Source organism: Portunus trituberculatus, chromosome 10 (assembly GCF_017591435.1).
Source record: "Portunus trituberculatus isolate SZX2019 chromosome 10, ASM1759143v1, whole genome shotgun sequence".
In the NCBI taxonomy this organism is placed as follows: Eukaryota; Metazoa; Arthropoda; class Malacostraca; order Decapoda; family Portunidae; genus Portunus; species Portunus trituberculatus.
Genome location: NC_059264.1, coordinates 8,671,400 through 8,690,002, shown reverse-complemented (window position 1 = coordinate 8,690,002; position 18,603 = coordinate 8,671,400). Strand labels below are relative to the sequence as shown.

Sequence of the window (18,603 nt, the reverse complement as noted above, 5' to 3'; positions counted from 1 at the left end):
TGAGTATTTTGTCGTTCTTAATTTTAGATGAATGATGGGGACTAAAAATGAATGATACTGCTTGTGGGTCAGTCAAAATGATGAACTTTCTCCCAATAACAAAAAGTTTCTACTTACGTACTGCCTCAATCATCGCGGTAGCCTCCCTCTCTACAGCAAGTTGAAGTTTCTCAGGCTTAGTCAAAGTTCTAGAGAAGAAGGCAACAGGTCGCCCTTGCTGGGATAGAGTCGCTGCGATGGACACAGAGGAAGCATCAGTTTCGATCTGTAGTGGTAAATCTTCATCAAAAGCAGCCACTGAAGCCTCAGCAACTTCTCTTTTCAAGGACTCGAAACATTCCACTGCTTTTGAGTCTAGAGGGAAGAATTGGCTGTTAAGGAGTGGTTGAATACGCTTAGAATAGTTGTGAATCCAAATTGAATAATAGGAGAAAAGACCTAGTGCTCGTTTTAAAGATGAAGGATCGTTAGGCACTGGCATATCAGTTAGAGGTTTGATGCGATCTGGGTCAGGAGAGAGAGATCCATTAGAAATAAAGTACCCAAGGTAAGTAATTTCTCTCAACCCATGCAGACATTTCTTCATATTTAAAGTGAGGTTATACTTTGAAGCTACCTCTTTAAAACGCTTGAGGTTGCAATCATGATCATCTTCATCTTCTCCACACACAATGACATCATCTATATATGCATAAGTGGCTACCAAACCATTATCTGCAATGATAGAGTTCATGACACACTGAAAAACAGCAACAGAGTTAGTTAATCCAAAGGGGACTCTTGTAAAGTGAAATAACTGACCGTCAGCCTCAAAAGCAGTGTACTGTTTTTCGTTCTCCCTGAGAGGAACCTGGTAGTACGCACTTTTCAGATCAAGTTTACTGTATACCCGGTACTTGGCCAGCTTATGAACTAAGTGGTGAATACGAGGTATGGGATAGGCGTCAAGTAGCGTGAAGCGATTTATAGTCTGTGAATAGTCGAACAACCATTTACCTTTCGTGCCGCTCATCTTTTGTTACCAACACTTGGGCTCTCCAGGGAGACTGGCTCTTTTCTATTATACCCTCTCGTAGCAAAGACTGCACTTCCTCATGAATGAAAGACTCATCTAGTTTAGAAAACTTCCTAGTACTTGTAAAGATAGGCCTAACATCAGAAGTCAGATTAGGGAACAGTGAAGGAGGATCTATGGTCATAGTGGCTACACCACATACAGTTAGCTTGGACAACGAACCGTTTAGAGAAAATTCCACAGCTTTGTGTTGAGCCATAAAGTCTTGACCTAAGATTATCGTAGACCAAAGTTGAGATAATACTGAAAGTTTATACGTAGTTTTAAGCAAACAAAACAGTGTCCCTGAGTGGTAGTTATCTGAGATCCAGCAAGTGTTATTATATGAGCTTTTGAAGTATACACAGGTATATCTAGACATTTTACTACATCAGGATGAATAAAGCTAATCGTGCTTCCACTATCAATAAAAGAGTTCACTTGAAGATCATTAACACTCACAGGTATAGTAGAGCTAGCGGCAGCTAAAACAGAAGTAGAGGCATCCGAGAGCGGGCGCAGACCCCTGACTGTGTAATCGTCATCCCGGCAGATCCCAGAGGGGCAGCAGAAGCGTAGGTGGTTGCTCTTGATTTTCCAGAACTGCTAGATCTGCAAACACTGACGAAGTGTCCCATCTTGCCGCACTTCTGGCACGACATGGCTCAGGCTGGACAGCGAAACCGTTGATGATGATTCCCACCGCAGAAGAAGCAGGTTCTGGGAAAGGAGACGACAGCACCAGTTTCCATGGTAGTTTACCACCAGCAACCAAATGATGCCCACCAGCGACCAAATGGTGCCCGCTCACACTCCAAGTACAGAAAGGATTCCCACTGTCCGCAAGTCTAAGACAATCCCTCCTGAAGCAGAATCCATCCTGACATCATCACCACCGGATTCGAGCTGCATGCCTAGTGCCACTACTGATGTCACTACCCTGAGACGTTAAACCAGGATTAGGAAAGTTCCTGATATGCTAGGTTATTAGGAATATTTGCTAATTCATATTTTATATGTTACTCGCGCTGTTATGTACTTTTATTTAAAGAGGGGGAGAATGTGGTGATGGTATTTATGTTAAGAAGCGGTTCATTGTTAGTGTCTAAGGTGAACTTAGTATCTAACTAGTGTCTCATTGTTTTCGTCTGGATGAATTGCGAAGCCTCGAAGGTTCGTATGATAAGTGTTATTATTTCTGTATTTCGCTCATGGAGTCAGTCTACTCCAGCTGCCCACTCTGTACACGTGTTTTATAGTTGAGTAAATTGATGTGGCAAGTGAAAAAGGCCAGCCGTTCCTTAGGCTTTACTCAACTATAAAACACAGCGTGTACAGAGTGGGCAGCTGGAGTAGACTGACTCCATGAGTGAAATACGGAAATAATAACACTTATCATACAAGCCTTCGAGGCTTTGCAATTCATCCAGATGAAAACAATGAGACACTAGTTAGATACTAAGTTCACCTTAGACACTAACAATGAATCGCTTCTTAACATAAATACTATCACCACAATCACCATCACGATAATTGTTACCATGTTTTCATCATTGCCTTTAGCACTTTCATTGCACCTTAGTTTTCATCACTCACCACCACTACCACCACCACTGCCATGGCAATTACCACAGTAAAGCTTACATATCTTCACCTGACCAGTACATTGTGTCCTGGTGGCACAGTGGTAAGCATGCACAGCATAGGAGGAGGTGCTGTTCAGATCCCTGACAGAGTGGGAGCCATGTACCTAGGCCTCCCTTCACACTGCAGCCTTTACTCAGTGGATAGGTACAGAGCTAGACAAACTGCCTCTCCTCATAGTATTAGTCCTGGCTTTTCTTTCTGTGTGTGTGTGTGGAGGGGGGGAGTGCTTTATCTGGGCCATCCCGTGTTGAACTGCTGACCTGGTTTATAGATAGATAGATTTATTAATGTTTTGTCTCTATTAGTAACTGTGAAAGGAGAGAGATGGAGGTAGTGTGTGAAAACCTCTTGTCAACAAGGGGCATAAGGAACTCATCACCATTCTGGAGTAGAAGATAGAGTGTGTGAAGTACCAAGATATGTAGATGCATTTCATTTTTAGATAAAGTTATTGTTTTGAAATCCTTGCACTTCAGATGCTTACAAAATTACCTTTTTATCTTCCATGCTGCAGCAAAGACTGACTGTGACAAAAGTAAGTTGTGAAGGACATCTGAGTGCATGCCTTTGTTGTGTGGTGGTTGTTTATTGCTGGGAGGTAGTGGTGACAAGAATATTTGAGACTCTTATGTTAAGCAAACTGTTGTGAAATTGAAGATTCGGACACATTGGCTACAGACATATTGAGACAACCAGTAAATAAAAGACAATGAATGACCTAATGTTTAGATTGTTACTGGATTCTTTTTGCTGATGAGATATGTCATCCTTGAAATATACTTGAAGAATATAGGATTATATTAGGACTGCTAAGGTTAGGTATGAAGTTGGTGAGTATTGTAAACCTGTCCAAAAATGTGTATGGATTTGACTTTTATATATTATGAAGTTCTTAGTATCAACACAAGTAAAAGAGAATGGTAAATGTACTCTTTAAGAAAGTCTCTTGAATTGATTAGGAAGACAAAATTAGCAAGACAAGATTAGTTCTCTTGTCATTCGTAGTAGATAGGAAATTATCATTGAATTGAGTGAAAGATTCAAAGTAGATAAGGAATTAACTACTGAAGATGAAATAAGAAAATGAATAGAGAAAATAAAGAAAGTGGACATGGAAAACAGAGAGAAAAAACTATAGATAACTTAAAACTGAAGAAACAGCATGACATTATACGTATTATATATATATATATATATATATATATATATATATATATATATATATATATATATATATATATATGGTGGGTGGGTGGTGTAAAGAAACTCAGGAGAGCAGGAGCACTTTTATTTTTCTTACGCCGCCCATAGGGCTTCTTCTTCCCTATGGGCTAAACGAAGAGAAATAAAGTGCTCCTGCTCTCCTGAGTTTCTTTACACCACCCACTCCACTATATATATATATATATATATATATATATATATATATATATATATATATATATATATATATATATATATATATATATATATATGAGAGAGAGAGAGAGAGAGAGAGAGAGAGAGAGAGAGAGAGAGAGGAAGCATATGTGTGAGCGTGTGTATGGGTGTGCATGTGTGTGAGTACAGTAGTTGCATGTTTACACGTATTATGGTCAGCTTTTTAACCAGAGAAGTAAATGATGAAAGACACATCAGGAGACAGTGCATGGCAGTCTCATCAGCAGTGTTGTGTTGGGGTGTGAGGCAGGAAGGAAGAGTGTGGTGACAAGAGAGCTTGCACTAAACCTAGAGAGGGAAGAGACAATTGGCCACAGAGAAATGTTTTAGGTCCAAAAGAAATAGGAAGAAATGACAGATAATTGACAGGAGAAGGATTGACTGACGTACAGAACTGTTAAAGTAAAGACTGACGAGAGAAGTCTCTTAGACTTAAAAGTCTAAGAGACAGAAGGGAAATTACAAGGACAGGCAAACCCCATGACTGCTATAGAGGAAGGGAAAAGAAGGAGGAAGGATAAACAGACACAACTGCACTGACAAAAGAAAACAAACATCACAACCTCAATAGAGAGTTCTAGCAGTGTAGAGATAAGATAAAGGGAATAACAGACCATGCTGAAAAAGAAGAAGACATCTTTAACAGAAAGACATAGAGATATAGAGACAAGGGGGAAAGATAAACAAACATGACTGTCCCTACAAAAGAACACAAACCCACATCCTTAACAGAAACAGTGAAAGATAGTGACTCTTTAACAACTTTAGAGGAAGAGTAGACTTGATAGTCAAACTTGGTAGTGGGAGAGGGAGGGACAAACAGACCTAACTACCTCTACTGAATACACAAACCACCACAGCCTTCTTTTGTATATGTGAGATGGGAAAACTGGGTAAAGACAACAAAAATTATTTAAACAAAATTGCCCACTGGGATGTAGAGAGGGACACTGACCTGAGTGGAACTTGAAGGGAAGGGAATAGTAGAGGATAAAGAAGACCTGACTTATAGAAGAAAAAAAAATGCCCTACAACCTCAAGACGTGGAGACTTAGAGACAGGAAGGGGAGGAAGGACAAAGAGGAAGGATGTGTACGAGTAGGCTAGCCAGACTTGACAGAGGGAGGGGGAGGGGCAGGTAGTGATCCTCAAGGCCCCACAGAGGATGAACAGCTGGACCACCTCCGCCGACGACTGGAGGAGACGGAGCGGGCCATGGAGCGGCTCATGAGTCAGATGGGCTCAGTGACGGACAAATTGACGGCAGCCAAGATCACCGAGGTCCTTTCTCAGGCTCAGTTCCAGGCCAAGATTCTCAAGGTCAGGAGGATTTTGTGTGTGTGAGTGTGTGTGTGTGTATGGACTTGTTTGTGTGTTGCCTGTGTTTGGTCTGCCCTGGAGTGTTGTATCTTGATGCTAACACACAGGCACACTTACACACATAACACATACACACACAGTCCCAGGGCAGACAGAGGAGGAGCCAGCCCAGACTTGCCCTGATGCATCACACCTGTATGTTCACCTTGCTTCACTCAGTCTGTGATACCAAGCACTTGTCCCTCATTCGCCAGAGGAGCTGTTAATTTTTAGAGATTTTGTTGAGTTTTTCTGTTTTCATGTCAAATTTATGTCAGTGGTCCTTATTTGATTTATTTTGTTTTGTTAGTTCTTTTAACCCTTCAACTGTTAATTGGTACATCTTTCTTTGATTACAAGCTACTCTTTGACATTTTTTCTTGTCCTACAGCTACTTTCAATCATTAAACTAGTTACAAATTCCAGTCTATTCTTTTTAATCCCCTTCTTTTTTTTATGATGCATATAAATATTTCACTTATTACTTCTAGTGCTGTTAACTGTTTCATGTCGCTGTGAAAGGGTTAACTGACAGATGAATCCAAATTAGGTTTGTCATGTATTATTGTCTTACTCAACTGCAGCCTCTCTCAGTAAGGTATGCAGTTACAACAAAAGATAACTTGTAATACTCCTATTTCAGTCAAATTCCCTAATACATTTTCAACTCAGAGATATTAAACACTCTCCTTAGATTCTTACACGACCAATAAAATGAAAATATTCCTCTAGAAACATTACCTTAGCCAGTTCCATTCCTGTCTTTTGGTGCTCTGTGTTTTTCTTTTATTGCTTAATTTTTAACAAGGTTTTTCATTCTGTGCTGGTGTTTGGCTTAACGATTGTGTGTGTGTGTGTGTGTGTGTGTGTGTGTGTGTGTGTGTGTGTGTGTGTGTGTGTGTGTGTGTGTGTGTGTGTGTGTGTGTGTGTGAAGTATCATTGAGGCAAGTTTGGGTCACAGCTCCTTCCTCAGTAGTGTTAAGTTATGTGTGTTTTTGAGTGTTTCTAACATAACTGTCCTCCTCCTCCTCCTCCTCCTCCTCCTCCTCCTCCTCCTCCTCCTCCTCCTCCTCCTCCTCCTCCTCCTCCTCCTCCTCCTCCTCCTCCTCCTCCTCCTCCCTCCTCCTCCTCCTCCTCCTCCTCCTCCTCCTCCTCCTCCTCCTCCTCCTCCTCCTCCTCCTCCTCCTCCTCCTCCTCCTCCTCCTCCCTCCCTCCTCCTCCTCCTCCTCCTCCTCCTCCTCCTCCTCCTCCTCCTCCTCCTCCTCCTCCTCCTCCTCCTCCTCCTCCTCCTCCTCCTCCTCCTCCAAAACCTCCTCCTCCTCCTCCTCCTCCTCCTCCTCCTCCTCCTCCTCCATTTCTGCCTCTTCCCTCTGCTTCAATATAAACTAATATCACAAAACTCAAAACATTCACACTAACTTTTTTTTTTTACACCATTGTCCTTTTTAAATCAAACATGAAATCTCTCTCTCTCTCTCTCTCTCTCTCTCTCTCTCTCTCTCTCTCTCTCTCTCTCTCTCTCTCTCTCTCTCTCTCTCTCTCTCTCTCTCTCTCTCTCTCTCTCTCTCTCTCTCTCTCTCTCTCTCTCTCTCTTAAACTAACAAATTTTTCCTCTTAATTTATAATACATCTCAATTATACATGCATAAAAAAAAACTAACATATATTCCTTCACAATTTATATGTACCTAATCACACACACACACACACACACACACACACACACACACACACACACACACACACACACACACACACACACACACACACACACACACACACACACACACACACACACACACAGTCTCCACAGCAATTTCTGGCATTTTAGCCGAGCTTGATCACTATTCTCACAGCTACAGTTCCTGCCCTAAGGAGGAGGAGGAAATGAGCAAAGTGACAGAGGAGGAGGAGGAGGAGGAGGGGGAGCAGAAGGAGGAGAAGGAGAAGGAGGGAGAAGAGGAAGAGAAGCAGCCAGAGGAGGAGGAGGAAGAGAAGGAGGAGGAATCAAAGAAGAGGAGGCAAAGGGGAGGGAGGAAGAATGTATCTCGCAGTGGAGGCCATTGTGTCTGCCCCTCAAACCCCAAAGTACAGGAGAATGCAAAGAATAACTCGTGTTTAAGAAATACATTGCGCTGTGGATGTGTAAATTCCTCCTCCTTCTCTCCATCTTCCCCTCTTTTCTCCTCCACCCCCTCCCCTTCCTCATCTGTCACCTGTACTTGCCCATCCTCCTCTTCCTCCGCCTTCTCCTCCTCGTATACTCCTGTACACCCAACACATCCCTATCCATCCTCTAATTTATCTTCCACATCTTACTCCTGCTCCTCTTCCTCTGCCCCCTCCTCTGCCCCCGTCTGTACATGCAACTCCTCTTACCTTCGCCAAGCCATTCCTCTTGGCTATGCTAAATTGTCTGTCGGAAATAACACACCATTCACAGACAACACCACTGAGGCCCCACAGCCTGCACAGAACCATACACCACACACACACTCACCACACACACACCCAAGCACTAATGCACAAGATTCACACCACACACAGCCTTCACAAAGCCAGTACCCTACCACTACCACCACCCATACTGCCACCACCACCACCACCTGCACCCTGCCCCCAACACTTCCCAAGGACCCATCCCCCACAGCCAGTAACCCTGCGAGCGCTTTAAGGCACTTCAGGGGGCAAGGAAGAGAAGGGAGAGAAAACTGCAACTCCCTTTCCTCCTCTTCCTCCTCTTCCTCCTCCTTCAGTAGTAAGAGAACTCCCTCCACTGCGAGATGCGTAAGTGTCCTCCCTCTCCTTTCCTCTCCATGCTTCTCCTCTTCCATTTATTTTTTTTTTATTGTCTCGTTTCCTTATGTTTCCATTTAGCTGCAGGTTTGGCTTCAGTCTGTGTGTTTTCTGATTCTCAATGTTCAGGCTGATGTTTGCATTGTGTTGTGTTGTGTGTTATTGTGTTCCTGTCTCTTACTGGGTGGCAGGTAAGCAGGCCACACCCAAGGCAAGCTGAACGGTGCCCAGACTCTCCTGTATGTTGCTTGAGAAGAGAAGCTTATGGTGGTGCAGGTTCAGGTTGTGTTGACATGTTTCTTAACTTTCCTGAAGATGACTTAGTAATCTTTTGTAGTTTAAAAGATGTTATTCTTTTTTTATTTATTTATTTATTTATTTTTTTTTTTATCATTTGGAGTTTAAAAGAAATAATAGGTTTGATTTTTTTTTTTATCTTCCTTATTAGAACAACTGGTTGGAGTTACTTAGAAACCTGGTAGTCATTTGAAATTAAGATGTTCCATATTTTAATCTAGATTTTTTTTTATTTTGAGATATTGCATATTTAGGTGTACAGGAAGCCCCCCCACTTGGCAAATTAACTAGTCTAGCAAAACTATCACCAAATGCGAATTTCACCAAGCATGAGTTCTTTATACCACATAAATTGCTTAAAAATTGCCTCAATCAGTCTTTGGTTATTGCCAAAGTCTCTTTTGACCCCTAAAATACCATCTTTTGAGCTGAAATGAAATCTTTCACCTTCACATATGAGAACACATGTACAAAACAGACCAATAAACAATAAATAAAGCTAATAAGACATGATATAAAGGATGTAACTCCGGTTTTTCCACCCGTTTCCCTCGTCCACTTTCATCCTAGCAGCCACCACCATTGTCCTTACCCCATCAGTACCACGTGTTGCGCTGGTAGAGGCCATGATGGCAGTAAATTGCCAGAATTCGTTCCCACGCTACCAGAACAGAGGGTAGCACAAAAAAAAATGGCTGAAGGGGACTCTCACACTGCGTTCTGATAGGTTTAGAGAGAGGTCTGACGTCACCAGGGAGCTACGTGGTTCGCGGCTCCCTGGTGACTGCCAAGTTTGAATTCAAATCGCCAAGCATGCACTCGGCCATCCTACCGCCAAAAGTGAATTTTGCCAAGCTGAGATTCACGAAGTGCGGGGGCTTACTGTACATATCTTAAATTTCCTGAAATTGAAGGATATTCTAGATTTCAATTTTTCAGGGAGTGACTTTTTTTTTTTTTTTTTAAATATTGCAGATGTTGGTTATTTTTTTTTTTTTTCTCAGCAAAGTCTTTTTTTTAGGAAGGCTTTTTAGGTATTCCACCAAAACCCATCAGAAAAAGATACAGATAACCAATGAACATGCAAATAATAAAACCAGAGTCAGCCTAGATTATTATTTTGCTACATTACAAACTGGAGCAAAAAACATTTCAGTGCGTGGTGACATTTAAGTCTGAGTAACAGTGTTCAGATTGTCTTGCCCTGGAGGCCTCTTCTCTACCCTTGCAGTGGATGTGTTGTACTGCATTCCTTGGCCAGCTGCTGTGGAAGTGTTGGCATGTTATCCTCACACACACACACACACACACACACACACACACACACACACACACACACACACACACACACACACACACACACACACACACACACACACACACACACACACACACACACAGATTCACCAAACTTACCTAGAAATGTGTTTTAAGGAAGTAAGGCTATGTACTAGTGCAAGATCCCGTCTCCATACAGTATAGAAAGGATTCTAAAGAAGTAAACTTCCATAAAAGTACGGCAATGGCTTTCGCTTTAAATGACATGAGAGGAGGTGCAGGGATCACTCTTTCAGGGGTTTATTGAAGATACAGACAAGGAACTGCAAGCAAAAATGCAGATTAGAAAAAATAACCTTATGGAGAGTAGTCTAAGTAATCTGATAGAGAGAGTGATCAACTTGGAAAAGAGGCAATGTGATTTGGAGAAAAGAAAACAAAATGCTGAAAATCCAGTGTGCCAAGCTAAAAAAGAAGATAGAAGGTAGATAGTTCTTAAAGAAATAGGAAAATGAAGTGATAGAAATAAAAGATGAACATCATAAATGGAAAAAGGAAAGAGAGGAAGAAAGTTTGTATTAAAGAAATCATGGAAACATAAATGAAAGAAAAGGTAGACCTAACCCAAGAGATAGTGAAGGTAATCAAACTAAAGGAATCAATGGTAAAGGATACAGTGGACAAGAAGAAAAAGAACCTATAAAATCAAAGAAGGAAAAGTAACAATAAAAGGTAGCAGAGAATTTGGTAAGAAGTGTTCAGGGAGAAAGTGAGAACTGGGTGAGTGAAATTGAGGAAGTACACAGACTAGGAAATTATACAGAGGGAGGAAGACCACTGAAAGTCATATTTAGAGCACAAACAACAGCGTCAGAGGTGATATCACATGCATGGAGACTGGACAAGTTAGAACAATACAAGAAATTATGGATAGAAAGGGACATGAGTAAGGAAGAGATGAATAAGATAAATGAATTTATAAGAGAAGTGAAGGAAAAAACAAGAACAGATCGGAGGAAGAGAAGAAAAAGTTCTGGAAAGTCAAGGACAAGAGGATGGAGAAGTGGTATATGACAAGGAAAGAACAAGTGGAGTCAGTAATGTAAGTAGAAGCATTAAAGGATCAGTAGCATATACAAACAAATGGAATAATATCAAGATTGCAGAAAGTTAATAATTACATTTAGATAAAGCAGCCAGACATCATTGGTATTACAGAATCTAAACTAAACGAGCCAGCAAAAAAATATAAATATTAGAAATGGAATTTACAATGTGTGGGTAAGATCTAAGAATAGTAAGAAAGGAGGAGGAGTGATGTTACTGACCAAGAAGAGTATAACAGTGGAAAATGTAGGGATGGGAGAAGGTATGGCAGAAGTAATTAAAATTAAGATAAAAGAAAAGGGAGAGTGAAAAAGTGATTATGCAGTACATAATTATGTACTACCAAAAACTAATACATGGAATCAAGATGAGTATAAAGAAATGTTGAGAGATACGGGCAATTGTTTAAAAGAATATTGCAAGAAAGTAGGAATGTAACAATTATGGGTGACTTCAACTGCAAGGAGGTATGCTGGAAAAACGACTATGCAAGGAGAAGAATTGTGGGGATATACACTACTAAACCTAATAATGATAACACTATGACACAGTGGATTGGGAAAAATACAAGAGTTGAGGAAATGAGGAGGCATTGAGGCTTGACTAAATATTTATGAAAGAGATTGACATCATCGAAGAAATAAATTATCAGTGCCCTTTAGGTTAAAGTGACCATCTATTACTGTAATTGACTTTAGCCTAGACAGTGGCTCAACAATAAACAGAAACAAATTTCACAAAAATGGAAGATATAATTACGGAAAGGCAGAAGTTGAGTAGAATCAATTATACGCAACACATAATGTATAAGGAAAGTGGGATATACATATGAACATTTATAATAAAGGGATTAACAGATTTGTTCCCACAATCAGAATCAGTGAGGGGGAGAGAAAGAAGACTGGTATAGCATAAGATGTAAATTAGTAAAAGTGAAAAAGGAAGCAGCATGGAATAGATGGAGAAAAAGATTGACATAATAATTGGGAAGAATTTAAGGTAGTAAGAAATGAAAATATCAAAATCCTAAGAGAGGAACAAAGGAACTATGAGACTGATATAGTTGACAAATGCAAAAATGAACCTAAACTCTTTTATAGATATACTAAAGGGGGGGGGAAATAAATAAAAAATAGCAGTAGATTAAAAATCAATAATGTCACATATGAGGATGCAAGATCTCAAGTGGAAATAATGAATAGGTGCTTTCAATCTGTGTTCACCAAAGAGAATAAGTTTGAAGGAGCAAGAACAGGCCACAACAATAAAGAAATGAGAAGACCCAAGTGGAAGTCAAAGAAATCAAGATGATTATGAAAATGTTGGATGTGAATAAGGTTCAAGGACTAGATGGGGGTGTCAAATTAGATACTGAGGGAATGTAATGACTTGCTGGCAGAGATATTACATAACATTATATGTTCTTTTAAGGAAGGAAAAGTCCCTCTAGACTGGAAAAGAGCCAATAGTGTACCAATTTTCAAGGGAGGGAACAAAGAAGAACCACTGAACTACAGACCAATGTCCCTAACAAGCGTGGTTGCGAAAATAATGGAAAAAATAGTTTAAAGACGGATGGATGCAACAACTTGAAGAGTTGCATACATAGACTGGACCACAATTTGTTTTCAGAAATGAAAGTTCTTGTGTCACAAACCTATTGAGTTTCTACAGTAGAGCAATAGATGTAATTCAGGAAAGGGACAGATGGGCAGACTCTGTCTACTTAGATCTAGAAAAGGCTTTTGATAAAGTACATCAGAGATTACTATGGAAAATAAAAAAAACATAGGTGGTTTACAGGGAAAAGTATTGGATTGCATAACAGACTTCTTAAAAGACAGAGAAATAAGAACAATGATAAAAGATGAAGAATCAAAATGGTGTAGAGTTATAAGTGGAGTTTTACAGGGAACAGTTCTGGCCACAGCAATGTTCATAGTGCATATTATTGATATGGTACAAAAGGTGGACAGTTATATAAGCTTATTTGCAGATGATACAAAGTTACAGAAACGAGTGGAAAATGATATGGATTGTGAAATGTTACAAAAAGTCTTGAGTAAGATACATGAGTGGAGCAAGAAATGGGAAATGGAATTTAATGCAAAAACGTGCAAAGTGATGGAACTAGGGAATAGCAAAAAAGACTGATAGGATATATGGGAGGGATAGAGATTCAGAAAGCAAAAACAAAAAAGACCTGGGTATTACAATAAATGACAATCTATCACCAGAAAAAAACAATATAGTTGGGAAACATGAGTTACTAAAAGAAAATAAATAATGAGCATTTACCTACATTTATGAAGAGATGAAAAAATTAATAGAATACATGATTCAACCTAAACTAGAATATGCTACACTTGTATGATAAATAATAAATAAAATAAATAATAATAAAAAAAAAAAGATATAAGGAAGATAGAAAGGATTCAAAGACCCAACCAAAATGGTTCCAAGTTTGAGACCAAACTTATGAGGACAGATTAAAAAGATTAAAACTTCCAATATTGCAACAGAGGAGAGAAAGAGGAAGACCTAATTGTTATATACAGGGCACGGAAGGGGATGGTACCAAGTTAACAAAGAGACTAAGAAATACAAGAGGACACAGCATGAAATTGAAGAAGACTGCATGTAAACACTTTAAACACTTTATTATATTTGTCTGTAATACACTTATAAGTTTATGGTACAGTAAATTTGGAAAACAAACAGCCCCTTTTTTAAGCACAAGCTTTTTGGGCACACTTAATACTGTATCTACTAAATACTGTAATACTTAACTAAGCTAAAACTAAAAATCAAAATGTAGAAGAGACATTAAGAAATATAGTTTTCTAAATAGAAGCATAGAAATATGGAACAATTTGAATGAAACAGTCATTCAGTCAAGAAATACAAATATTTGTGACTTTAAAACTAAACTTGACAACTATAGATATGGAGACAGGACAGCTTGAGCATAGCTCTTTTTTTCTGTAACTGTAAAACACAACTCTTGGAGAAAAATGACATACTTTGTGAGTGTCAGGCGTTCATGCACACACACACACACACACACACACACACACACACACACACACACACACACACACACACACACACACACACACACACACACACACACACACACACACACCACACACACACACACACACACACACACACACACACACACACACACACACACACACACACACACACACACACACACACACACACACACACACACAAAGATCAGACAATACACACACACACACACACACACACACACACACACACACACACACACACACACACACACACACACACACACACACACACACAGCCTTGAATTTATTGCTATATTGTTATGCTCCAAAAACTTATTGTAGATCCTGAGAGGAGCATTATAGATCATAGCTGTGTCTTATGCTTTGGTAAACTAGTATGCATGTTTTATTATTATTATTATTATTATTATTATTATTATTATTATAATCATCATTATTTTATTATTAGACAGGGGAAGTGTATTTCAGGTGGTATCTTTTGAGACACGCATATGACAGCTGGCTGATGATAAAGGTAGTGCATGTATGTATTAGCGCTGGTCTTCTTATTCTCTGATCTCATTACTCGTCCTTCTGCTTTCATTCTTTTGCTCAGTCCATGGATGTTGCCTCATGTGTGCAGGAAAGTGCCTGTCATGTAAGGAACTCTTGTGGTGGACTGCTCTGAATAATGTGTGTTGTCAGCTCTTTAACTCTGACTGCCAGTGATGCTTATCTGAGTAACCTATGGCAGTTTTAGGCTAGTGTTCAGAAATGCATGAGTCCCACATTCTGACTATTAGCAAGAGGCTTTACTTGATGTTATGCAGGTTTTCAAAGGAGTGTCAATGGTTATAGTGGTAGATTGGTAAGATTTTTACATTCTAAAGAGAAGAAACTTGAGAACCTGGTTAATCATCTCTGTAGCCTTTGAACATAGTCATGATGAGAGAGAGAGACCAGTTTCTGAATACTGGCCTTGTTACTAAGCATACATTAAATATGCACTGAAGGCTTTTTCTTAATGTTCAGTTTCCTCCTTTGCTGTGAGTGTTGACCTCTAAAATCATAATCTAAATTTCCATAAGAGAATTTAATTAAGCTAAGCCACAGCAGTCAGAGGGTCAAGCCAGAAGGGCCCAGCTTCATAACACTGCTGTTGCTGTTCCTTCTGACATGGGTTTATTAGAGAAATCAAAGGGAACTATTTTCTTTTTGTGATTTTGCTAAAGTTAGATACAGTGATGATGGTTAATGTTTATAACTTTTCTTAAGCTTTAAATTGATTTTCAATTCAGAAAACTTGCTATAAAAAAGATACTACTGATTAATAATAACTATAATAAAGATATAGATTAATATGTTCCCTGTGATTGCCAATGCAGCAAACTCGCTTGCACTGTGATAAAGATAAATTGTCGTCACATCAGTGCTGGTCAAGCCAGTGAAGTGAGAAGAGTGGAGTGTTGTCTGGGAGAACATCCAAACAAGCTGGCAACCTCAAAGTGTTTGCCCAATGGTGTGTTACATCGCATACCGTGAAAAATCTATTACTTCTCTGCGATATGACCCACCAGTGGGCATACATACTTTATTTATCGATATTCAGTGTGTCTCTATACTTACTATACTTTTCCTTTCCTAAATTTGTTTACATATTATTTTTGTGTCTTTGTTTTCATATTTAGAAAATGAATGTTACATGGTTTTATGGCCAACTTACTTCAACAGAAGAGAGAGAGAGAGAGAGAGAGAGAGAGAGAGAGAGAGAGAGAGAGAGAGAGAGAGAGAGAGAGAGAGAGAGAGAGAGAGAGAGAGAGATGAAATAAGAAAATACAGATGATATCAGGAAAATTTTGAAATTATGAAAAGATCAATAAATAAAATTATTAAACTTATCAAGGAAAATCCAGTTGTGATATCTCAGTTTGAATTATTTGTTATAGAAAAGTTTTATGTTCTGAAGAAAAAATGTAAGATAGTTTTCTTATATGTGTTAGAAAAAAAACATTCTAAATTTTTATAGCAGATAAATATTTTTTTCATTTGTTCTGTTTTATTTTTTTACTTATATTTATTTATATATTCAGTTCAAAAGGTCATCAATGGCAGCATTTTTTTTACAAATAGTCCAAATAATATCAGGAAAAAAAAAAAATTAATAAAATCATTGAAGCTATCAAAGAAAAACCCAATTGTGATACATGTTTCAATTATTTGTTATAGAAATATTCTTTTGAAGGAAAAAAAGTGCAAGATAATAGAGTTTTTACATGATTAAAAAGAAAATATGGAAACGACTATTTTTCAGATAATTTTTATGACGCTAAAAACAAAATAAGCTTCATATTTATCAGTCAGTGTTTATTATGCCCTCCTGCACATACTATTTATTGAAATTTTACTATATAATCACATTTCTATTAATAATATTATCAAAATGTGATATATGTGATAACTGTTGTATGACCCACCGGTGGGTTGTATCGCAGGGAATGTGTTAAGGTAAACATTTGGAAATTTTCATATGCTGTATTAGAATGGTATAAAAGATATAAAACCTGTACATGAGCTATAAAATGTTGTATTATAAAATAAAATAGAAAAAAAGTGAAAATAAGTTTTGGAGGGATATAGTATTTAAATTGTATTGAAAAAATGTAACAATATTCCCTCTATGTAATGTATATCCAGGGAACTTGCAATGAAGGAATTGCAGTTTTATGAAAGAACCCATGTAACACATTGCCTTTATCAAGATTTTCTTTGTATGTCGTCCTCCAAGATATTGGTGCTTGGAGACTCGGCTCTTGTGTCAGTTTTGCTGGGGAGTCAGGTGGTGTGTGGGGGTGTTGGGGGAGTGTTGGGTGATAGGTGAGGGAGTCAGGTGGTGTGGGGATGGTGGGTGATGAGTGAGGGAGTCAGGTGGTGTGTGTGGGGGTGGTGGGTGATGAGTGAGGGAGTCAGGTGGTGTGTGTGGGAGTGGTAGGTGATGAGTGAGGGAGTCAGGTGGTGTGTGGGGGTGTTGGGTGATAGGTGAGGGAGTCAGGTGGTGTGTGGAGGTGGTGGGTGATGAGTGAGGGAGTCAGGTAGGGTGTGTAGGAGTGTTGGGTGAGAAGTGATGGAGTCAGGTAGGGTGTGTGGGAGTGTTGGGTGACAAGTGAGGGAGTCAGGTAGGGTGTGTAGTAAAAGTGTTGGGTGAGAAGTGAGGGAGTCAGGTAGGGTGAGTGGGAGTGTTGGGTGACAAGTGAGGGAGTCAGGTGGTGTGTGTAGGTGTGTGGGAGTGTTGGATGACAAGTGAAGGAGTCAGGTAGTGTGTGAGGGTGTTGGGTGATGAATGAGGATCAGGACAGACCATGGGTCAAATTTATCTTGTTGGCCGTGTTGGTGTTTTTAGTTGAGGCACAGTTCAAACTCGTTGAGGTGGGACCTTCTAAATTGTGAATGGCAAAAAAGAGGTTCTTATGAATGCTGCAGCCTATAGAAATTATTATTGCCTTAAGTAGAATAATTCTGAGACAATTATCAAAATTTAAATATTGTAATAATCAAATTAGTTACAACCAAAAAATATTAGTATTTATTTTTAATGTAATGATTTTAAATCATCTTAATAATAGAATACCATGAATAAGGTATAGCAGATATACCCCTCTTTGTGTGAGGTTAATGTGTCCTGCAAATGATGTTCGCCAACATTAGACATTATAGCAATATGTAGTTACTTTGGAAAATTGCTCTTAAATTTTTTATGTATGGGAAAACTGTAAGGCCAGAGTTTTACAGGTTGTCAAAATTGAGTTTTAGTAAAGTAGTGCAAGCTATTGACTACCAAGGTATAGAGAGTTGTAGTAACAGTGTATGGTGTGCAGGCTTTGACTCAGCTGGTGTTTGTGTGTGGAATGAAGTTTGTTCAGGATGATACATGGATGTTGTATAGTGATTTTCACTGCTTTGTTTTCACTATTTGTTGGATTTTATTGTATTTGTGTGCATTGTTGATGAGTGTTCAGTTTGCATGTTTCTCTCTGTATGGTTGGCTTCTTACCACCTCAAATACAACTTGTCCCCTGCATTGTGTTATGTGTTGTTGGTATGATGGATCTGAAAGTTAAAGTTTTGCCAGCCTACTTGGTGAAAAATCAATGCCATTACTTTTATTATTACTAATATGAATAATGTAATTATGCTGAATATTGATTACTGCAGTACATATGTGTGCATGCATATATATATATATATATATATATATATATATATATATATATATATATATATATATATATATATATATATATATATATATATATATATATATATATATATATATATATATATATATATATATATATATATATATATATATATATATATATATATATATATATATATATATATATATATATATATATATATATATATATATATATATATATATATATATATATATATATATATATATATATATATATATATATATATATATATATATATATATATATATATTTTTTTTTTTTTTTTACTGTGAAAATAGTCATAGGAATATTTTTACCTATGGGTAGATTTAAGAAATTAGTGTGCTCGTAC

The 18,603-nt window shown here is 38.4% G+C and overlaps 1 protein-coding gene across 20 annotated transcripts in view; it reads left to right on the top strand.

The window, feature by feature from the left end:
• LOC123502099 (proteoglycan 4-like) overlaps positions 1 to 18,603 on the top strand; it is an 84,603-nt gene that overhangs the window by 44,245 nt on the left and 21,755 nt on the right. For 12 of the 20 annotated variants that reach the window (XM_045251301.1, XM_045251296.1, XM_045251300.1 and 9 more), the window contains 2 exons: positions 3,216 to 3,236; positions 7,305 to 8,287. In XM_045251301.1, the coding sequence (XP_045107236.1) occupies positions 3,216 to 3,236; positions 7,305 to 8,287 (1,004 nt within the window). Of the gene's footprint in view, positions 1 to 3,215; positions 3,237 to 5,303; positions 5,462 to 7,304; positions 8,288 to 14,632; positions 14,675 to 18,603 lie in introns of those variants that run through there. The other 8 variants (XM_045251310.1, XM_045251309.1, XM_045251305.1 and 5 more) reach the window with 6 other exon arrangements.